The 24950-nt window shown below is 40.2% G+C and overlaps 1 protein-coding gene across 2 annotated transcripts in view; it reads left to right on the top strand.

Moving 5' to 3' along the window:
* LOC124063567 (paired box protein Pax-7-like) overlaps positions 1–24950 on the top strand; it is a 59439-nt gene that overhangs the window by 18510 nt on the left and 15979 nt on the right. For both annotated transcript variants that reach the window (XM_046397347.1, XM_046397348.1), the window contains exons 5-7: positions 5697–5896; positions 16859–17024; positions 19704–19903. In XM_046397347.1, the coding sequence (XP_046253303.1) occupies positions 5697–5896; positions 16859–17024; positions 19704–19903 (566 nt within the window). The remainder of the gene's footprint in view (positions 1–5696; positions 5897–16858; positions 17025–19703; positions 19904–24950) is intronic.

Here is a 24950-nt window from a genome sequence, read left to right as displayed (position 1 = left end):
TGCAGAAAAAGCTTATAGATGATAAAATGATGCTCTTAAAATCCAAAGCCTCACATCACAAGGACATGGAGCTGCACACACACACACACACACACAATAGTACTTTTGAGATCATCCAGTTGAAGGCTAAGTTGTAATTTTTTTTTCAAAACAGATTTTATTTAGATTTCCAAAAATAGATTTGCTCTCATTATAAACATTTCACACATCTAAACAGCTCAAACAAAATCACAAATGAAAGAAGAATCAAAAGCGTTCAGATACATAAAACAGGTCAAATACAACTGTGATTTCTGTTGGTAGCAAATATGCTTGTGATAATATTCCATTGCATGTGTTTGAGTGCTTGTGTTGGACACACACATTATCTAACCTCTGTACTCTGAATATGTTCACTGCTAACATCACTCCTAAAACCCTGGAAGAAAAATTCGATGACTCTTTGGAATAAAGTGATTCAAAAGAAGAAAAAGCCAAACAAAAATAACAAGGCTTACGGCAATCTTCCATAGGCCAAATCCATGTAGTGTGGGGCTGACAGAGACCACGAGGAAGAATCAGTGACTGGAAATACAACAGGATGGGCAAAGGAAGCCTCATTTTCATATCCAACCCACCCACCCTCCCATCCACCTCTGCTCCTCTCTTTCCCTAAATCCAGAAGCATGTGGAGAAAAAACAAATAGAGTCCATCCCATAGCAGCAGCACCCGGAGGACTTGGAGGGGCCTTTTAGAAAGTGATCCCAGCCCACTGCAGCGGCCTCAAGTGTTGTCATGCTGAGTTAGCGCCAAATTGCTTTGCAGTAACCCCCCTCCCCATCTCTCCACCAGCCTACCAGCAACAAACAAGAAACATGTATGTGCAAACTTCCTGTAAAGATATTTTCTATATTTATACACCTTTACAGATTTATAAATATAGATGTTTTTAGTTGGTGTTTAAGAAAACAAATCTTTGCAAGAACCAAACGGTGAAAGAATTGATTTAATTAATGCAGCAGCATGTCCTGTGGCCACATGTAATCCGTTGAGAATTCTCTCGCGGGAGCTTTCAAGGGGGGGCAGCCAGAGGGGATACAAAAAGATACTCTCCCTGAGACTCTTCCAGTGGTTTGTAATGGGAGCCTTGCACTAATCCCATAATTCCTTGTTTAATTAAACTACAGAGCAGACCCTGTAGTTGTCTGAGCCAGTCTGATGGGCCTTTTCTTTCTTACTTGACCAGCACATGACAAACTAGTATACAAAATGAAGCACTTATACAAACAAATCAATGACGTGTGGAAGAATATCCATGTCAGCCCTTCATGCTCCATAGTCAACAGCCAGAATTCACTACATCTATAGAACAAATATTTATATTAGATATAGACCTCCATATTTGCAAACCCCTGCTCAACTGAAGCCCTCTTAACCATCCAAACAGACTATACACACCTATCTCTATTTTATTGTTGTATTTATTTTGCATGGTTACCTCTGCCATGGAAATTACAGTTTTTCTTTGCTTTGTTTGACTGGATCTGAATCATGGTGCAGATATTATTTTTCACTTTTATTAACAGTGCGATGTATTTCATTTGGCCTTGGTGGCATAAATGCCTTACATCTTAAAATCCAGCAGGTGGTAGTAAAGTTCAGTAGTGACTGTAGAAATATGATGACTCCATATCACAGTCCACATTCACAGGTACCAGTAATCCTCTGACACATGTAGTTTTTCAAACTTCATACAGACAGTAGTTATTTTGGAGCACTCAGGGACAGTGGTTCCATGGGAGAACTTGCACAACTGGAACATCTCCATAACTGTAACAAAGTTTTTCTCTCAAACTAAGGTGCTGCTATGGAACCAACAATACATAAATAATACTAATTACACACACAAAAAAATTTGGACTCATGTAAAAATGTATTCCTTGCAAATTTACACTTAATCAAACTCGCTGATGATATCTATATCTAAGCTGCCATGTTAGAGAAGCATAGATAGATAGGTATACTTTACTGATCCCAGGCTGGGAAATTGCAGAAGAATTGCAGAGTACATAATAAATTCATAGTTGAGATGATGAAGTTTCAGTCAGGCACAACCGTATTTTGACATAATTCAAACTAGTTTAAAAAAGGATTGATGAGAACCACTTCAGCAACGCACTGTTCCACAATGAAGCCAACACATCCTCCAGCACTGATGCACAACAGAGTGCTGTGCGCATGTATACCTATTGTTGCAGTCCAATAGTTTTGGAAATAAATCCATACATATGGTGGATGCAGATTTGCATTTATAGAAGAGTGGACTGCTGTCCTCTGAGTGCCCTTCTAGTTATTATTAATGTGTTTGTGTTCTGCCTTTCAAGCTAAAACTCAGAGAGGCAGAGGAATTACCTGAGATGCCTGTGAAGATTCTCAGTTATCCAGGTCATCTGAAAGTTTAACCAAAGACAATTGGACTTGCTTGAGGTCCTTGAAGACATTTCTCATCCAAGAACATTCCTGAGACTAAAATCCTCAAAGAAAATATATGGTTGCAGTACAATGGTATGTGCATTAGACTTCTGGGTACCAGGATGCTTCTAATTTACCCTAATTAAATGCTCCAAAATGCTTTGTGTCTTCTGACATAGGTTTTTCTTTATTATCACTTGTTGCAATGTCTGTAAGAATAAGAATTTCCCTTCAGGGATAAATAACGGAATTCTGATGCTGATTCTGATTCTGATGCAAAACAAACCTTTTGATAATTAAGCATCAATAGTCAGGTTCATTACATTACAAAAGTCATTACAGAATCTGAGATATCATATGAAGCTCCTATATATGTTTCCATCAGGACTGTGATGTCAGACCATAGTCTATAACATCAAAGAGCAATATAACTTCATATAACTGCTAAGTCAAGCCAAGTCAAGAACACTTTTGAGGTGTTTCATTGTCAAAGTCTACAGTCAAGAGACATCATCATGAATGTAAATACAGAGGCTTCAAAAGAAGTTGCAAACCCCTGGTAACGCTCAACAAAAGAAAGGCCAGATTAGGCTTTGCCAGAAAAGAAAGCCTGTTTTGTTGTGGAATAAGATTCTTTGGACTAATGAAACCAAGATTAACTTGTGGGACAATGATGGCAATAGAAAAGTGTGGAGAGGGAAGGGAACAGCTCAGGATCTGAAGCATACCACATCATCTGTCAAATATGGTGGAGGCGGTGTTATAGCATAGGCATGATGATGGAACTGGGTCATTGGTGTTTATTGATAACCTAACTGTTGATGAAAATAGCAGGATGAATTCTGAAGTGTTTAGGGCTACTCTCTCTGCTGAAATTTTGTCAAATGATGAAAACTGATGGGGACGTCGCTTCACATTGCAGATGGATAATGACCCAGAACACATAGCAAAGGCAACCCAAGACTTTCTCAAGGCAAAGAAATGGGATATCTTCACTAGCCTTGTCAGTCACCCGATCTCAACCCAACAGAGCATGCTTTCCACTTACTGAAGACAAGACTGAAGGCAGAAAGAATGACAAACAAGCAACAGCTGAAGGCAGCTGCAGTAAAGGCCTGGCAAAGCATCTCAAAGGAGGAAATTCAGCATTTGGTCATATGCATGGGTTCCAGACTTCAGGCAGTCATTGACTGCAGAGGATTTTCATCTAAATATTAAAAACAATCCTTATATTTGTAATTATGTTAGTTTATCCTATCATTCATTAGCAACCACACTTTTGTCAAACCCATTGAATTAAAGCTGAAAGTCTTCACTGACATTTTGAACGCTTCATTTCAAATTCAATGTAGTAGTGAACAGAGGCCAAATGCCAAAAAACATATACTTTCCCAATATGGACCAAACTGTAGATATTTGCATGCATCAGGCAATCTCCCACATCTCCTTCTCAATAGTAGCTTGGAGACATTGTGTGTGAGTGAAATAAGCTTCACAATAAATATTTTGGGACTATTTTCAGCCTGCCAGTGTGGTTGTCTGGGCTGCCCTGAGGCCCCCATTGAAAGAATAGTGATACACACATCACCAAGGTGGTCTGAATAGATTAGCACCCTTCGTTCTACAGCAACTCTTAGCACCATGCCCTGGGGGATGCTGGGATATGCAGGTTTAGAATTGTACTTAGCAAGCACAAGAAAAGCATTCTGTCATATAAATAGGCATACAGAGAAATAATCGGTGGCCGCGTTATTTGAAGCATCGTTTATCCCTCCTTCCTCTGCCTCCCTCCATCTGTATTTATTGTGAACATTGCTGTGTTGTCTGCATGACTGCCACATGATGTGTCTTGGTTTTGAAGCACTCGATTTGTTACTGAGATACTTCTACATATAGATATGACACAGATGTGGGGAGATGGTACAGGATCCACATGGTCCTGTGTCAGTGACATTTCACCTGTCTTGGACTCTAGAAAGGGTTAGAGAAGGGAGGTATGTTGAAATGAACACTTCATTTCCCATCAGTGACTGTGATAAATCTGTTCTGTTCTGAGTTTCACAGTCATCAGGAACCCTGGCTGTTCTATTGATGGTCTACGATCAGTTTGTGGAGGACAAAGTGAATGTAACCACACACAGTGTGTTGCAAATTTTGTTTCCAATGTTCCATTGAAAACAATCATTTGATTTCATTTTACATATCATTATTTTAATTATCATTGTTATTTTCATTATTTTATATGTTAAAACTTGTTGAAACTTGTCTTTACATTTTAGTTTTCAATTTTATATTGTCCCCTCAAAAATATCCACTTTAGTTGCTTCAAACACGTCTACAAAATGTCCCAAAGGTTGCCTGAAAAAGCTTGTTGGTTGGCTGAAGTGGTCTTAAACACTGGTCTCTCACTTGGTGGACATCATGACTATAATACAGATCACAGGAACCCATATGCATGTAATCTGAATGTGATATGATACACATTATAGAACTGTTGATATGACACACATGTTCAAAATTAAGATATCCATGGTTTGCAGAAATGTTCAGTGGCAGCATTTTATTCTGGCAACCATGCTATAATCATTTCCAACAAATCAAATATGATCAAATATGAAATGTGAACCTGCTATTGTAACTAAGCCATTTGGGATAGACAGCTGATAAGATTGAATAGCAGACAAACGGGGCATCATACTGAATAGATTTTAAATATAAAATAGCATCTCACATACCTGATCTAACCACTGAATGGCTTTAATAAAGGCTTATTTAGCTTCTCTATATTCATTAACCATCCAAAAGGATTGACAGCAACAACAACATAACAACAACAACAACAGCTTTGAATTAGCTCCATTCTAGTGCTATTGGCTCACTAATAATTATTTTGTACTTAATAAGTGAGTAAATACCAGGAAAAAAACAGACAATCAGCATCTTTGAACAATTTCAAATGATAAGCCTTTGAGTGAATCAGCCAATTGCAAGAGATGGTTCTTGAGAAAACTCTTCTATTGCAAGTAGCATGAAGTTCTCATAGTACTGTTCCAAATGTGCAAAGTATTGACTTTAAAATAGAAGACCATAGTTGGCATCCCTTCTCCTCCTAACCATTGAGCTGATTTGAGATAGTTGTATTGTACATCTCAGTATTTTATTTATTATACTATCACATATTCGCAATATAAAACATACTGACATGAAATGACTCCTAATGTGTCCCTCCCATGTGTTTGTCCAGGCAGTCGGATGGATGAAGTGTCAGATGTGGAGTCAGAGCCTGACCTCCCGCTCAAGAGGAAGCAGCGCAGGAGTCGGACCACGTTCACAGCGGAGCAGCTGGAGGAGCTGGAGAAGGCTTTCGAGAGGACCCACTACCCTGACATCTATACCAGGGAAGAGCTGGCCCAGAGGACTAAACTGACTGAGGCCAGGGTCCAGGTAATACAGATCCATCCGTCCTGATGTGAATATCATTCATGTCACATTCTCTGTAAAACATCAAGTACAAACTGTACAAAGAAGCATTTGCACATTTTCTACATGTTAAAGGGTAATGTAGACTATGTTAGAGCTGCTCATTTGGAACCATTGTGAAATAATTTCAATTCAATTTCATTTATATAGCGCCAGTTCACAACAAAAGTTATCTCATGACACTTTTCAATTAGAGCAGGTCTAGACCAAACTATTTAATTAAATTGTAATATATAGAACCCAACCTCCCCTCTTGAGAAAGCACTTGGCGACAGTGGTGGGGAAAAACTGCCATTTAGAAGGCAGAAACCTCGCAGCAGACCCCGGCTCAAGATGGGTGGCCATCTGCCTTGACTGGTTGTGTTGAGAAAGAGAGCAGGAGAGAGGGAGAGAGAGAGAGGGAGAGGGAGAGAGGGAGAGGGGGGTGGGGCATGAGAGAAGGAGCACACAGGCAGAGATGCGTAGCAGCAGCAATAATACCAGAAGTACTGGAACTGTAGATAATGATAATGATAATGAAGTATACAGAAGGTATTATGGTGATTATGATTGCAATAGTATGGTAGCAGCTGTAAGGAGTAGTGATAGAATTAAAATAGATTATGACTAAACAGTGGTAATAGCAGTAGGTTTCAAGCAGCACCGCAACAGGAGGTCCAACCACGATTCATGGGAACCTGCGAGACGAGAAAGCACAAGGACTCCAGGGAAGAAGTAGAGTCAGTAACATGCACTAATGGGACATGAATGTGTGCAGAAGGAGAGGGAGAGGAAGAAAGAGCTCAGTGCGTCATGGGAGGGCCCCCGGCAGTCTAAGCCTATAGCAGCATAACTAGGGGCCGGCCTAGGCCAGCCCTAACTATAAGCTTTATCAAAAAGGAAAGTTTTAAGTCTACTCTTAAATGCAGAGAGGGTGTCTGCCTCCTGGACCGAAACCGGAAGATGGTTCCGTAGTAGTAGTAGTAGGAGCTTCATAACTAAAGGTTCTGGTTCCTAATCTACTTTTGAAGACTTTTGGAACCACAAGTAACCTTGCATCTTGGGAATGTAAAGCTCTGGTGGGATAACAGGGTACTGTCAACACTTTAAGATATGATGGTGCCTGGCTGTTCAGGGCTTTATATGTGAGGAGAAGAATTTTAAACTCTATGATGAATTTTACCGGTAACCAATGTAGAGAAGCCAGAACAGGAGAAATATGGTCTCCAATGTTGGTTATTGTAAGTAATCATGCACATTAACGTTAAAGTTAAAGGACATGTCCTGGTCAAAGATAACTCCTAGATTCCTTCCAGTGGAACTTGAGATCAAGGCTAAGTCATCTAGCATTGCCATATCACTTGATAATTTGTTTCTAAGGTGTTCGGGGCCCAGAACAATAACTTCAGTTTTGTCTCAATTTGGAAGTAAAAAATTGCAAGTCATCCAGGTTTTTATGTTTTTAAGACATGCCTAAAGTTCCACTAGTTGATTTGTTTCATCTGGTTTCATTGAGGTGTGTGTCATCTGCATAACAATGAAAATGTATGGAGTGTTTCCTAATAATATCACAGATGGGGAGCATATAAAGGGTGAATAATATTGGCCCAAGGACAGAACCTTGGGGAACTCTGTGACTAACTCTTGTGAGTGTGGACGATGTATCATTGACATGGACTAATTGAGATCGATCTGATAAATAAGACTGAAACCAGCTTCATGCAGTTCCTTTAATGACAATTAGATGTTCCAATATGTGTAATAATATGGAATGCTCAGTGGTGTCAAATGCAGCACTAAGGTCAAACAGTACAAGGACAGAGATAAGTCCCTTGTCTGATGCCAGTAGGAGGTCATTTGTGACTTTAACTAATGCCATCTCTGTGCTATGATGAGCTCCAAAGCCAGATTTAAAATCCTCAAATAAGCTATTAATATGAAGACAATCACATAACTGATTGGCGACTGTTCTCTCAAGGATCTTGGAGAGAAATGGAAGATTGGTCTGTAGTTGCATAAAACCTCTGGGTCAAGTGTGTGCTTTTTAAGGAGAGGTTTGACCACAACTACTTTAAAGGACTGGGGTACATAGCCTGTTATTAGGGACAGATTGATCATGTCTAATAGACAGGTGCTAAGTAAGGGTAAAACTTCTTTGAGCAGCTTAGTTGGGATGGAGTTTAAGAAGCATGTTGTTGGTTTAGATGAAAATATGAATGAATTTACCTGATGAAGGTCAATGGGAGAAAAGCAGTCATCTGATCAGCAATTATCTGATTGTACTGCTGTTTCTAAGGTTCCAGTGTTTGAATATCGATCAGTACCAGCTGAGGTCAGTAGGTGTTGAATTTTGTCTCAAATGTTTAAGATCTTGTCATCAAAGGTCATAAAGTCATTGCTGCTGAGGGTTACAGGGATACAAGGCTCGATAGCACTATGGCTCTCTGTCAGCCTGGCTGCAGTGCTGAAGAAATCTGGGGTTATGCTTATTATCCTCAATTAATTTTGACTAATAGGCTGCTCATGCAGTCCATAGGACCATCCTGTAGGATCTAAGGCTGTCTTGCCCGATTGAGCGAGATTCAATAAGTTTGGATGAACACCATTTCCTTTCTAGTTCTTGCGCGTTTTGCTTTAATTTGCGAACTTCTGTATTATACCAGGGTGCAAGTCTCTTTTGCTTTGTGTTTCTTTTTGAGCAGGGCAACAAAGTGTATCATTGTTCTTGCAATGATAAGCTTCAAGCTTGCAGTACTGTCCACAAAATGATCAATTTGAGAGGGACTACACTTGGCATAAGACTTTTCCTTATTGTTGTTGTGTACTGGGACATGATATTGAAGTAAATGGCAATAGAATTGCTTTCTTAAATTTAGTCACAGCACTATCAGACAGGTATCTAGTCCAGGAATTTTTTCTTGGTGGTATGTAGTCAAATAATGGTGTTTATTTACCCTAATACTGCTGAGCTACAAAAATTGGTTTAGTAAAGTTTTACAATAACCCCCCTTCCCCAAAGTCATATAAATAAAATTGCAGAAAATTGTATCCTTATACATATTTCATGTACATATTTATGCACTGATTCCATAGACTTACAGTATAATGCTGGAGACCCTGCGAACAGTTCACGTCTCAGCTGAGGAACCTGTCTTTGTTAGGTTTTGACAGTTCCAGAGTGTCTGGAGAAAATACTGTAGAGTGCTAACAACAGCTGTTAGGTGTTCAGGAGATGGGTGGGGGCTGCATTCCTCATGCATGTCTCATTCCCCAACATCTTGGCTGAAGTCTGTTTTTCCCACAACTTTCAAGCACACAACTCATTGTAAAATTCACAGCAGATCACAGAAGGGTCTGCTCTGTCTCACAGCAGCTTTAATCCACCACAGCCTCGTGGATCAATCAAGACCCAGGAAAATCGAGAGCAAGGGAGAGATAGAGAAAGAGAGAGAGAGACAACAGGAGAACAGTCTGCCCCTTCACTTTTATAGCTACAGATCTCAAAATGATCTTTGTGCCTCTCCTTGATACTGGTCATCCTACATTCACTCACAAGTTTATCCAGAAGGGAACAATTAATGTACAGATGACAAAACAATCTTAACTCAAGGTCCACTTTTCTTTTGTTATGGAGTTTTTGACTATAATACATGGCAGCATAAATTTATGTAAAATCTCTGTGCCGCATTAGGACATAAATGTGTGGATCAATGCAATATGTACCCAGCAAAGGCATCATGATAAACAAGATTTTGAAATGGTTACACAAGGATAAAATTGATAAGATTTGATATCAATATTTTTCATCCATTATTTATTGCCGCTGAAGTTCTTTTTATGATGTCTGTGTGTGTGTGTGTGTGTGTGTGTGTGTGTGCATGTGTATATGTGCGTGCATGCATGCGTCAAGTGGAGTTGTGTTTAGATGCACAGTGGAGGGGAGTTTTGTGGTTTTGTTGCAGGTCTGACACTCCCCCATGAAGACCAGCTGTTACTTAATTTGATTCTGCCTCTGAAACTCTCTGAAATGAAATAGCTTTGATCGAGAGAACTCATTAAAAAGACAAATAAATGAGTTGTGCATAAAAAATATGCAGTACATACATATACTATACATAAATACTGGTTATATAAAACCTATGATATGTAAAAAGTCTGTGTCTCTATGGTTTCCTTCTCAATTGGTTTTTCAGTGATCGTGTCAAAATTTAATAGTTTTCAGGATGGACATCAAACTGTAAAACAGATGGAAAGGTTGTAATGTTTTTAGTTGATGTCTGACATTCATTGTCAAACTGCAGTGCACATCATAAAATAACAAAATGTGTTTTTACAGCTTTCTGATCCAACCTAATTTAAAAAAAAAATTCTGTAAATTATCATTTACAGTCCACAGCTTCTAGGAATCATGTCTTTCTGTGTTTGGTTAAGTTTCTGTCTAGCAGAAATGGCTACTATTAATGGTATTGAAATTAATATACCACATAAATTCACAATTTAATATGTTTACCTTACCTTACCACTTGAAATTCACTAGATTCAAACAATAAGATGGCACCCTGGCCCACTGGGATCTAGCTGTTTTTTTCTCCATCATGAATTGATTTACCTGTTGTTGCCTTGTTTAATTATGTGGAACAGCAAACTGAATAACATCAGTTAATCAAAGTTGTATATTTCTTCATTTAGTTGCATTCATGTTTGTCATTTAGGCTACAGATAACAACAAGGGGAAAATCAGTAACTAACATAAAAATCAAAAACTTAACTAAAGCCCTAGTTTTAGGTAAGGCAAATTCTCTCACAAGCTAGCTTCAACTTGATGACGCCATCTTACTTCAGCTGTTCTAATTGCACACTTTAGCTGTCTAACTGTTCTAATTTTTGAAGAAGGCCTACTGGTGGGCTACTTCTTTTAATTACAGTAATATAGAGATGTGACAAATAACCAAAAACCAGGATCATTTGAACTGTGTGGCAACAAAAAACCTCACACTCTGCAAGGTCAGCCAAATAAGGACTTTTGTCAAAGTGTCCAGTTTGCAGTGAATGTAGCTCTTTCATGTAGCTAAAAAGGAAAAAATGTAATGGACATGTAATTAACTTACATGTATTACATAATTCATCTGCACAGCTCTCATTTTGACAAAATGTAACTAAACAATGTGCATTGCGACTGTTGACCTAGATTGCTGATTTTGCGTATCAAGTGAGTTTGATGTTTGATGTTTTGAGTAGCAAAATGAAAGTGAAGGCCATAACATAACTGATTCACATAATTTTAATTCCCATCAAACCACTCAGTGGGTACTTGTGCTCTGTTTGAAGCATCTGCTTTCGGTATGTTTCTATATGTATTTAATCAGGTGTTTTCTTCTTTCATTGGAATGTAGATTGACTGGTGAATCGAGAGCCTTGCCTTTCGGCTCAGCTCTCTCCTCACCACGACAGAGCGGCACAGCGTCGGCAGCCGATGCTGCCCTGATCCGCCTGTCAGTCTCCTGCTCCATTTTTCCCTCACTTGTGAACAAGACCCTGAGATAATTGAACTCCTCCACTCACCTTTGACCCAGAGTGGGCAATCCACCCTTCTCCAGCTGAGAACCATGGCCTCGGACTAGCTGCTTCACACTCAGTTGCAAACCACACCAGTACGAGCTGGAGGTCACGATACAATGACGTTAATAGGACCACGTCCTCTGCAAAAAGCAGAAACAGAATCCTAAAGTGATTGAACTTGACACCTTCTGCCACTTGGCTGTGCCAAGAAATTCTGTCCATAAAGATTATGAAAAGACCCAGGGACAAAGTCCAACCCTAACTGGAAACGAGCTTGACTTATTGCTGGCAACGCGAACCAAGTTCACTCACTCCAGTAATACAGAGATTGGATGGTCCGTAGCAGCCACTCCACTAGTTGGTTGGATTAAGGAGATCCTTGAAGTATTCCTTCCACCTCCTTCCACGGCATAAATAAACTGAATTGAATTGAATTCCGCTATGTCCTCAGTTGAGGTCACCAGCTCCCATCCCAACTGTAAACAGCACCTTCCCCTTCCTGAATCGCCAGACAGTTTGCCAGAATTTTTTTCAAGGTCAACCGATAGTCTTTCTTCATGGTGTCATCAAACTTGTCCCGCATCCAGATTTTGGCCTCTGCAATTGTTCCAGTCGGATGTCCTTTGGCTTGCCAGTTGTTGTCAGCTGCCTCAGGAGTCCCACAAGCCAACCATGCCCTGAAGGACTCCTTCTTCAGCCTGACAGCACCCTTCACCCCCAGTGTCCACCAGTGGGTTGCAACTAGCACCAGTCTCAGCAATAGCAGTGTGGAACATGGCCCATTTAGATTTTATGTCCCCCATCATCCCCTGGATGCAGTCAAATCTCTGCCTTCAGCAGTTGAAGACTATCCTTCCTAGCAAACCCTCACTGTTTTAGGTCTGCCAGGCATCCTCCCCCAACACCTGATCCAGCTCATCACCAAGTGGGGATCTGTTGACAGTCTGCTCCTCTCTTCACCCAAGTGCCCAGGACAGATGGCCACAGATCTATTATTGACCTGTGACCTAGGGTGTCCTGGTACCTAGTGCACATAAGAGTGTCCTTATGTTCGAACATGGTGTTCATTATGGGCAAACTCACAGAATACCATAGAGTAACTCAACAACACTCAGGTTCAGATCAGGCAGGCCGTTCCTCCCAATCGCGCCCATCCAGGTCACACTGTCGTTGCCCACATGAGTGTTAAAGTTCTTCAGCAGAACAATGGTGTCCTCAGTAGGGGCATCTTCCAGCAAGAACTCCAAAAGGAGTGGGTACTCTGAACTGCCATTTGGTCCATGTGCACAAACAACAGTCAGGACCCATTCCCCGAACTGCAAGCGCAGGTAAGCAACGCATTCGTTCACCGGGGTAAACTCCAACATGCAGGTGGAGAGCAGGGGAGCTGTAAGTAACCCCACACCTGCCCTCTGCCTCTCGCCTGGAGCAATACCAGAAAAGAGTCCAACCCCACTTTAGAGGGTTGGTTCCAGAGCCCAAGCTATACACAGAGGTGAGCTTGGGGGGCAGTCGTGGATCAGCGGTTAGGGTGTCGGACCCATAACCGCTGGACCGCTGGTTCAATTCCCTGTACCGGTGTCCATGGCTGAGGTACCCTTGAGCCTAACCCCCACTGTCCCGGGTTTGCTGTGTGTGTGTGCACGTCACTTGGGTGGGTTAAATGCAGAGCACAAATTTCGTTGGAGTGAGTTCTCTCCAATGACAAAATATGTCACTTTCATCTTGACTATGTCCAGCTGGTATGTCTCAGCCTCACGCACAAGCTCAAGTCTCCACCTTTGTCTGCTGCCTGATCCTAAACAAAATGTTGGCAATAACAAGTTTGTCACAATAACAACATTAAGCTTGTAAATCATTTTTTTTACCTGGGGCTTCTGTAACCTGTGATGGGTGTATGTCTAAAGATCTGTCTGAAAGACTGAGTCAACATTTCATCCACCACATATCTGGCCACTAGCTTCAGTTGGATGTTATTTGTGTAGCACTTTTCATACAATACACAATAAAAACAATAGTCCCTACATCCATCTACACATAAAGCAATCAATCATCATTAATAGCTTAGTAAAATAATAAATGGATCAGTTCTGAATCTCTAGCCAGTGTAGAGATTTTAAAATTGGTATAATGTGCTACTCCTAGTTGACATTTACAGTTTTGAAGAAACTGTGATAGAGGTTTTGACCCAGAAAGTAGCCTACTGTCCATTAAAATCCAGTTTTGGTGGTTTAGTATTGCAGGGCCAAAGCCATCCTCTACAGCCTCATAGGTCTCATCTTTCTGTCTGGACTCTGTGGTGACCTTCCCACTCCCACAGTGATGTGTTTTACGTCAACCGCCAAAGATTGGTTTGAAGGTGGACTGACCATAGCGACAGAGTAGCTAGTACAGCAGGTGTGGCGGAGCCTAGGGCAACATTACTCTCACTGCCAGAAGGGGGAGACAAAAGTCCCACACTGCAGGTTTAAAGTTAAAGCCACTGTGTAGAATGTTCATTCATTGTTCATGATACTGTGAAATACAATTTGTGATTTATTTGATATTACACCTGGTAGCAGAAATATGTAACTGTAAATGCACACATACAGTCATACAGATAAACCAGTGACATATCATGCCAGGCTTTGTCTCTTTGGTCAGGAGGAAGTGATATTTTGTTTCTCCTCACGGTCATGTCTGCTCTGCAAAGAGAGTTGGACTGTTGAGTTGATCAGTCAGACTACCTCTTCTGCTTCTCTCAGAGTAGCACCTTGAGGCGACAACACCTATTCTAATTATTTGAGTCTCCTCTTCAGAAATAGGAGTCCATATGATCTTCTCCACTTGAAAGGCATGTTTTCATTTGGTCCAAATGAAAAAGGAGGATTCCTGGAAAAAGTGGATTAGTGGAAAGCTGGAGGCAATTCATGAATTCCTGCTCTTGCTCTGGATGTGTGTGTGCGTGTATGTGTACTTGTATTTACTCATGAAAGTGGCACTGTATGGTTTGAGGACAAAAATGCGTTTACCTGTGTGTCCTAATGTGGGACAGTATATGTGTAACAGAGAGAGATCAAGGCTTTTCTGCAGACAGGCAGGCTCATACTTGCTCTGAGCTTCGGTCTTTTAGTTGGCTTTAATTAAGTACTTGGAAATTAGTGCCATACTGAGTTGAAAAAGAGAACAGTTTAGCTTTTGGCAACACACACCCTTTTGTCATTTCACAATCTGCCTGATCTGACTCACTTTAAGCTAGGGAGGCATTTGTGTATATGTGTTTGACACTTCCTCGTGTGAATTTTGAATCCTGAAGAAATTACAAAACACCATTAGAATGCTGATAAAACTGGATACAGGAATGCACTTTTAGTTTATATCCAATACCTTACGATCACTTGAGACCTGTTAGATTGGATGTCATGTGACCAAGTAATCAGCACTTTACTCACTCCTGCTTGTTCCACTTCAGTTTGCAATATAGCTATGGGCACTCTTAGTTGCTCCCTTTACATGCACACCCTTCCCTATGACCTAAATATGTAAAGATGACACTACTGACACTAAAGGCTGGCAGAGAACATAAACTGTGTAGTGGAAATCGAGCAGTATAAATGGAATTCTTACACTGGTAGTGAAGTAAATCTTATCTAGAGGAAGCTCTGAAGGGTTCTTTCTGAAATATTTTTATTCAAGGTAACTTATTTAACCTTGTAGCCTATACACAGGGTTAAATAATAGAATTGGTAGTCCACTTAATGCTACACAGATAGAATACAAATAATTAAAATGAAGAAATATATACAGTTATTTATATACATTTATACCCAAGAAATAATTGTGTGTTTTTTAAATTTGGTGAATGTAAACAGCAGCAATAAGATGGTGATGCATCTTCCATGAAGTTAAACATCTGGGAAACATTGTCCATCAAACGTGACTCATTGAGCATCAAATATCATTGACATAACCAGAGTCCAACTCTTCGTCCTGCTGGAGTCCTGTGCTCTGTTGGCTGAGAATATGGTTCCACTCATTGAGTGCAGCAGCCTGATTTGGAATGTTGTGGTGGAAACAGGTTTTTGTAAACACTTAGGCACAATAGTGTGTTTTTCCATTGCATGGCCAGCTGAGTCCAAATCAGTCTATTTTATTTTACTGCAATTAGCCAACAGGAGCCTTGTGTCCAAACCGAGATAGATCTTTTTCCTCTTTTCCTTTTCCTGGGGCAGTCCAACTGATTTGGTCGAAAGGTGCTGTGGGCAGTGATCATACCAAAAAATCTGTTGCTCTTAATCCAAACCCTGCACCTCCTTGAGCAATGCTGATTAGTGCATTTCTGAGGGAGTGTAATACATGTTTTAGCAGTAATAAAAAGAAAAATAATGGATTCAAAAAGGTTTAGCAAGTCTTCTTGTAAGACATCTGCATTAATGTGCTGCATTTGCCATGTAACTTCTTGAATGCTTTTGTAAAATCTAGTAGATAAAATTAAACTAGAATGACTATTTCCCAAAAAAGACAATTACTCTGTACCTAGTGAAAAACTCTAAGGTAAGATTAGTCAACTATTGTTTTGTTTTTATAATTTGGTAACACTGAAAAATTAATGATTATTGAAACAGTGTAAACTATTATGAATTACAAAGTGGAGACGTCAACACAAGGGATAAAGCGAAAAAGGAGACTTTAATAAAATAACTTATTCAAAAAAAAAAAAAAAAAAAAATGGGACACAGGAATTACACAGAATCACGGAAAAAAAAGCGCAGGGAAGCACAAAAATGGCATGAAGGCTGGAAGCACAAACAAACTAACAAAACACACAAGGAGAACACAGATATATAAAGACAGGGGTAACTAGACACAGGTGGGGCAAGGTGGGGCAAACAATCAGAAAAGGAGGGAAAACAGACTAAAACAGGAAATGAAGAACTAAAGCAGACAGAGGGAGAGAAAGTACAAAATAAAACAGCAAACAAACTAAAGAAACTCCAAATCCTGACAGTAAATCCTGACAGTAAACACAGCTGCATTTTCCAAAGTTCTCACCTAGTTGTGAGTGTGAGCACATCCAACTTTAGGTATCAATGATGTCAGTTTTATATCTGGAATGTCCAGCAGTGTTTGTGACACAGACAGAGACAGCTCCACAGATGTGATGAACCCTATGCTCTACACACTTCCAGTTGCCTTTAACTGCTAGTTAACCTCAGGTCAAATATGCTCAATAATTAATTACAAAGAAATCAGTCCTTTCCACAGGGAGACTGACATAGCTTGTAGCACAGCTTGAACTGATGATATGCTCATGTATCGTTTATTCAAAAGAAAGAGGAAAACCCACTCTGAGGAAAAGTCGACTAATAATACTGGTAATGATGTTGGCTTTTGCTCTGTTTCTTTCAGGTGTGGTTCAGCAATCGAAGAGCCAGGTGGCGAAAACAAGCAGGAGCTAATCAGCTGGCAGCATTCAACCACCTTTTGCCGGGTGGCTTTCCTCCCACAGGGATGCCAACACTTCCAACGTACCAGCTGCCAGAGTCCAGCTACCCAACCAACACTCTGCCCCAAGGTATAGCAGATATCGCTTTTACATTGATAATGTACAGATGGGTGACAAGTCAAAGTGAACTCCATCAACATTGTATTAGAAATAAGTTGTTGTTGTTGTTGCTGTGGAACTCTACCAGAGGGATGAGCAGTAGTCTCCTAAAACACTTTACCTCATTTGCTGCTTTGATGATGACGGTGCTTCAGAGTGCGGCCTAACAAATCTACAATCCAGATCCAAAATGTCATGAATGTTCAGCTGAGTTGGAGTTACCCTTTCACACATGTAGAACACAACAGCAGCTTGTCCGTGTCAGTCACATTCTCACCCACTGGAAATGCTCTGTTTGGTTTAGGCAAGGGCTGGCACTGAGTTAGAGTAGAAAGAGTCATCATCATTGCCTTTAGACATCAGAGATTTTGGCAAGATTTTCGTGGGGCACCCCTCTTACTTGGTCTATCAAATAAAACTGAGATAAAATTATAAACTGTCCAGAGTTTAATAATATATACCTATATAAAATTATTATTTCTTTCATGAAGGAAACATAACCCTCTGATATTGTACTACTACAATGTGGCAAAAACATCCCTGTATCTATAACATGGGCTTAAGCATTACATGACATTAATACACACATTTGTACTAGACATGTCTTCATTCAGTAGTTGTTTATTAAGAATTATGTCCTCAGACCTTAAATCAGACGTTTCAGCAACATTCCTGAAGGCCTAAAATCCTTCAAAAAGAAAGATGTTTCTAATATCCTTTATTTTGAACTGCCAGGGTGACTGATTGGATTTAACTATTCTTAATGGGCTCCCTCCTTCCCATAACAACAAATATACACATAGAATATAAGAGAAACATGTGACCAAATGTGACAAACAATAAGAACAGATTCAAGTTTGAAAACTGGATTCACTACAATGCTGTCAGCTCAGCAAGTGCCAGAACAGGAGCCACACAGCAACTTTCTTTACTGAGACTGTCTAATGATAAACATCAGATATCTAGAGACTAGTCTCCTAGTTAATTTAGCATACATCCAGTGATGTAATAGGTTTTTATTGTCTGAGTACACTTTTAGGGGTGAAGGCAACAAGTGAAACCTTAAAAGATTATACTTTATATTCAGATGAACTGCTGCTTGGTATCCTGGGTGTATGTTGAAAAGTGCTTGAATGTAATTAAGTACACTTACCCAACTAATGAGGTACTTGTAGGCCTACTTTACATTTTTTTTCCACTTTATGCAGTATTTCTACTCGACCATGCCTCTGAAACAAATATTGTACTTGTTACTGCACCACATACGTCTGAAAGTTTTACTTTTCTGATTAGAATTTTTCCTCCCTTTCCTCTCAGGTGAAGTCCAGACTAGAGGCTTGCTTAGATTTATTTAAGATTTTTAGATGAGTTTTATAAGATGGCAATATTTGCTGAAATGTTACAAAAATTACAAGAGATATTTTGAACGGAGTTCAGCTTCTTATACAAATAACAAGTCAATTTGCTGTACACTTAACCACATTTTGTACTTAATTAAAGTACTGGGATAGAGCACTTAAGTTTAAGTTTATGCTTGCATGTTGCCGATGTTAGTTGTTTGATTAACATGTTGGAATGTTGGTTTCTTTGTTAATTACTGTGTCCGAACAATTCCATGAGGGATGAAAAGACTCAAAAATGAAAATATTCATTCTCTCATGATTGATTATGTGTAGCTAAATGCTTGCACTGTGGGCTGTTGTAAAGGAGAGCAGCTCTGCAACACTAACAGGCTTAGATGGACAGATCAGTGAATAAAGGATTCGAATTTGACTGGCTGTAGATGTTAGGTGATACTTTAACATGTGCCGATAGGCTCATTACCCATACACAGGATCCAGATCGGACATCTGTAGAAAAAATAATACGCTACCAGCCTGACAGTGCTAGTCCAGTTCAATTTGATTTTAGCTGTAAACATGAAAATACTAAGACTGACAGGTAGCTCGTTAATTGAATTGAACTGGCACCTGCCAAATCTCATTCTGGTGACTGGAAGCAGGTTATGCTCCCAGATTAGGATCCAAGCATGAATTTTAACTGCTTTCTGTTTTATGAGGGAAAGCACTGTGCTGTTAGGTGTTGTCTTGGTTACCAGATGATTTGCATACACAATGGTTAATGCAGATCTCTTCAAAAGCTTAACTACTGTTAAACCCATTTTCTGATTATAAACTGTTTAAGAGGGGAATACTAAAATTACTCATCAACTACGGAACCTTTTGTTGGATTGTTTGCTCTCTGTCCAGAAATGAACCACAAAGGTGTCCTCTTGTCTTTTCAAACTGTCTTTCTGGTTTTCTGGGCTGCACCAGAGTACAGTAGTTTCACAGCAGTTTGTTTGAACCAAACCAAACAGATCTGGTGTGAAAGCATCCTAAAAAAAGTGAAACGTGATCTAGTTCAAGCAGTCAGTCTGATTCTGCTCACGTGACACACTGTTCTCCCTGCAACAAATAACTAAGCCACCCTTTTCATCATGGTGCTGTACTTGCTCTCAATCCTCTGCTCATTCCTTTGCTGCTCATTGCTTTGCTGCTCACCTGACAACAGTGCAAACACCATGAGATACAACAGTGACAGCGATATAGGGAGAATTTTAGATAGCATGTTATGGGTACTCAGCTTCTGTTGTGTTTTGATCTTCAGACAGTGGTGGTACAGTTCACCGTCCCCAGCCGTTACCTCCATCTACCATGCACCAAAGTGGTCTGTCCAGCAATGACAGCAGCTCTGCCTATGGGCTAGCCTCCAACCGCCATGGCTTTTCCAGCTATTCTGACACCTTCATGAGCTCTGCAGCACCTAGCAATCACGTCAACCCTGTCAGCAATGGACTCTCCTCACAGGTAAGGCCTGATGAATAACATTTATGCATGAGGATCAAGTAGGTAGAACTAAATACAGATGTCAAGAGTGTATGACTGCTCTCTGTCATGCTCTGTGACTCTACTTTGTGATTCTGACATTTTGGTGGCTGGCTTGTTTGCTGTCTTGATGGTAACTAGATTAGCTTAATCTTTGTATATTCAGGGTACAGACGGGTCTAGGACATTTTAGGTTTCCATGTGGGGCTAGAATAAGTGACTAACCTCCATCAAAAGAAGAAAAATACATCATGTGGTAGCTCTAAACACATGTTATGTAAATGCTTTGTCCAGCCACTGGTGCTCTGAAACAGCTCCAGAGACTTTTAAGTGTAAGAAGATGCGTGACATAGGCAGCTTAATTAAGACTCCAGGCTTGGTGTTTATGGTCAGTGAATAGCTGAAGTGTAGGCTTGTTGTTCATCAAATCATGATGCTCCTCCAGTTATTATTACATTTGTTGGTAACACCAACACAGGTAGGTTGATTAACTGAAAGTAATAAAAAATGTATTACTTTTACTGTGAACTATTTTGTGAGGCAGTTTAGGTTAATAATTTTTTGATGAGAAATCTAACAAAGTTATTAATTGTATTTTCCAAGTAACTTTCCCATTACTGGGCCAGTGGAATCAGTGACCTGGGGGTCCTTTGTGCACCACCAGGCTGAGTGACCATTTGCTCAGGTCTGAGCAAATGGTCCTCAATCCAACCTCCAGGATGATGTATGGCTGGTATGTGAATTGGATTGGTGCCTCTCAGGTGCCTCAGAACCAACCTCTCAAAGGTCTTCATGACATGTGATGTCAACAGTATGGGTCTGTAGTCACAGACTGCTGGGACAACTTGTCTTTGGCACAGGGACAATGAAGGAGGTCTTCACAGTTTAGCCACCCTCCTCAGTCTCAAGGAGAGGTTAAAGATGTGATGGAGAGGAGGTGAGGGTGGAGGTCCAAGATGGGGAGTGAGCTGGAAAGGTTGATGGGGGTGTAATGAATGGAGGGGTCATTGAGAAGTGTGTGTGTGTGTCTGCACAGAGGAAGGAGTCGCACCGCTGCCTGTCATGAGTTTCATCTGATTCCACACCTCTTTTGGGTTGTTCTGTCCCATTTTAGCCTCAATCTTCTCCTTGTAATTGTTCTTAGCCTTCCTCATACTTTTGTTGAGCTTCTTTTGGACAGTCCTGAGTTCTTCACGATCCTTTGCCATGAAAGCCCTCTTCTTCCTGTTAGTAGTCCTTTGATGTCTTTTGTTATCTATGTCTTGTTATTGTGGAAGTTACAAATCTTTTTGGAGGGAACAATGGTGTCCTCACTGAAACAGATGTAGTTTGTGATGCAACGAGAGAGTTCCTCGATCACCTCCCCACACTCCTGCTGGAACATATGTCAGTTGGTGGTGTTAAAACACTCCTGCAGAATCTCCTCTGTGTTGTTAGACCAAACCTTCACAGTCCTGGTGCTAGCCACCTTTGCATCACCAGTAGCTTGTAGGTGCCTATAAGGTGAATCAGGTTGTGGTCTGATTCTCCAAGTGGAGGGAGGGGATGAACATCTGTAGGCCTCCTTCACTTTTGCATAGAAGAGGCCAAATATCTTGTTCTCTCTTGTTGCACAGTCCACATATGATTTGTAATTGGTCAGGACAGGAGAGAGAGGGAGAGGCTGGTCATGATGAAAACACTGGAATGCCACGTTTGAAGTCCTGCGGTGACTGAGTAGGTGACGTCACATGCACTCTTCTTGGAGGCAGACGGTGGGAAGTATACAATCACAGCAATGGTGTGCCAGAACTCCTGTGGTAGGTAGTATAGGTAGACCTACCATTAAAGATTCAATGTCGGGAGAGCAGACACGTTACCTTACAATGATATGATTGGGATTACAACTCTTCCTTTGTCCACCTGCACTAGCATGTATCCAGCTAGTTTGAGCAGACTGTATATTCTCATTGCAAAGCAACTGCACACACTATAGACTTGCTGATTGTTTCCCAAAGGTGTGAGTCCATCTACTTTGTTGGTGGAGCTCCTTGACTGTAGACTTTGATAATGACATACCTGCATTCTCAAAAGTGTTTTTGAGGTGGTTAGATGTTGTGAAAGGGTTTTTGTTTACCAATGACAGAATTCTGAAACCATCCAGTTCAGTCGTCTTTCATGGTTTGGTTGAGTGCAAATGACCTTATTTTCTTACTGAACACAGAGTAGCAGCTTTCCAGTCCAGTGGAAACTTGTTTTGATGTTCAGTGAACCAAATAAATCCAAATTACTGCAGCTGACTTCGTGTTATACACGTACTGCAAGCTCATTGGTATTTCATTTTATTGGTATCCAATTCATGAGGAATAACATTTTTGGACTCAAAACTGATTTTGTTTCTCATTGTAAGAGTATGGTTGGCATAGTTTCAGAATTCTGGAAAACATCAGAAGTCTTGGTCCACAGTAGCTCTCTGACATACAATATAAACCTCCTGCTGTAAGTTTTCTCTCTCAGGCCTCCCATTTGTACCATGGCTTAAATGAAAAGTTGGTGAAGCGTTGCTTGTTTTTTGCCTGATGGAGCACCTTACCAATCTGTATTAGATTTCATCAAACATTAACACAAATTAAAAGTTTCTTGTTCTGTGCATTTGATTATTTTTCTTTCATTGTGTTTAAAGTATATCACAGTGCTCTAGTTCTTTGTTTCTGTGTTGTTTTAAGTGTGAAAATGTATATGCCATATCCCTTTATGTATAAACTGTATAGACCATATGTTTTTATATGAGGGACATTAAATCCCTCTATGAAATGAAATACACTATATAAATCCAGGTGGGGTTTATTTCCAACAAAAACCAGCTGCTTAGCTTTTTTTTAGCTTAGAGTTATGTATCAAATGGACAATTCAGTGTTTTCTGCCAGTGCATGTCTAGTGTATCCTTTTTCAGTGATCATTTTTGTTCATAAAAACACCTTGTGCTCTGTGTAATCCAGAACCATTCAACAATGATCTTCTCTGGCAATAGGGTTGTTTTTTCACAGCCTTACTTGGGCTGCAGTGAAATTTTCTGTGGACAACGAACAGTTGACTGCTGTGAACCTGAATGCAGTGTCATGAATCAGCCATTGCTGGATGTTAACACACACTGTCTCATTCACAGATAGTCAGCAGTGTCCACATTAACAGGAGGGGGAATTCCCTGTGTTATCCTGTCTTGGTCTAACAATAACCATTCCAAATGAGATATTGTGTGCTTAGGAGGGATTGTTTTGACAATTGGCTCACATCAACATACATCACATGTTGAAGAAGAAATTAATGCAGTTAGTCACAATCACAGGGCAGTACATCCTCGATGTAAGTCTGGTAAGACTGGAACGGTGCAATTTTGAAAATCTCTCCTTCCTTGTGTTTTACTGGAGAATGAGGGATAACAGAAATGTTTCTATAGAACATGGTTATTAATCATTGTATTGTTGCTCACTGCTGAAAAAGAAAGCCTCTTTAAATATTTAAATAATAACAGCCACGACTGCCTTCATTTACTATAATCATTCATCCCTGTATATGTAAAAATTAACCTCACAGCACTGGTTTATTTTGGATTAACGGCCTTAAAGGGACAGTTCACCCCCAACATTTTAGTCAGTTTAAGCATCATATACAATAACAATAAATGATACAGTGGAGCAAGCACACTCGGTTTATTTATATATGGGGTTTCCATCAAGGGTGGAATAAATGTGAAGCTTCTTAATGTGAAAATTGTATTTGAAGAGCTGAAAATGTAGCTATTGCTGTGCGCTACTTTCTATGAATAGACGCAATCTTAACATCACCATTCATCAAATATTGTAGTTTCTTGGTCTTTTTTTTTTTTTTTTTTTTTTTTTTCCATGGTAAAAACTGAATCTAAAGCCACCCTGTACAGCTACAGCTTTCAGATAGATTTATGAGCTTAAGACAGGACTACTTTTACCATACACTGCTATATGTTAGAGCAGAGCACCAGCATGTGAGTTGGCTGCTGAAGAAATCCCATCAAATTTAAATCAAAACAGCTCCGGTAAATTCATTTGATTGAAATGTTATTCATTCCTGACACAAAATGCATCCGCAGTGAATGCTGCTGCATTCACTGTTTATTGTTCTGTCTGTCTATTCTGAATGGCTCCAAGTCCCAGTTGAAGCTTTTCCATTATTGGTTCACTGCTGTTGACCCTTTCATCATGTTCCCAGGCATTTACATGAGATAACAATGCAGGGAGAATTTCCTAAGATCCCACTTCAAAATAGCAGGAAGACCATATGCTGTGCATCTGACAGGCAATAATTCAATTTGAAACAGCTATATTGCATTTGGAATGTAATTCACACAAGCCATTTCAGCGCCTCCTCCTCTCAAATTGAATGGAAAAGAATTAGAGGCTGACTTTCATGTGGATATGGAGTGTGCAGCCAATTGCAAGTCTTATTGACAGAAAGACAACATACCAGTATGAAACGCCATTCTTGCGATGACACCGAATGTGTAAATATAAAGCTTTTTCACAGCTAACGCCAAGAAACCCTGCAAAAATAAAGCTTTTTTTTCTCCACAAATTCTCATAAATCTGTTTTTGCTTTAGTGAGGAGTTTTCTTCTTCAATTGCACAGTCAGTGATGCTGACCACTAATCCTTTTTTGTCAGGTCAGACAACTTAGTGACCTGCCACTGAAGATGAAACTATTAGTTCATACAGTGACCCCAACACATCAACACATCACACTAGTAAAGAGGAACTTATTTCTCCTCTTCTGCTCTCATTTCCTCTCTGGTTTGTTGTGAAAGGAAGATTTAGCCTGCTTTGGAATGGTGGAGCTCTTTGGCTCGCTATTTGATGTCAGGGTGAGAGAGAGAGAGAGAGAGAGAGAGAGAGTGAGAGAGAGTGAGAAAGGGAAAGGATAGAATAGAGTGGGTTTCAGTGTTGGGGGATCAGAGCTGCTTTGGTTCTCCAGCTCTGTCTCTTTGATCCATATCCCCAGGCCTGCCTGCCTGCCTCGC

Source organism: Scatophagus argus, chromosome 8 (assembly GCF_020382885.2).
Source record: "Scatophagus argus isolate fScaArg1 chromosome 8, fScaArg1.pri, whole genome shotgun sequence".
Lineage (NCBI taxonomy): Eukaryota > Metazoa > Chordata > Actinopteri > Scatophagidae > Scatophagus > Scatophagus argus.
The sequence above is the reverse complement of the archived record's forward strand: the minus strand, read 5'-3'. Positions and strand labels throughout refer to the sequence as shown.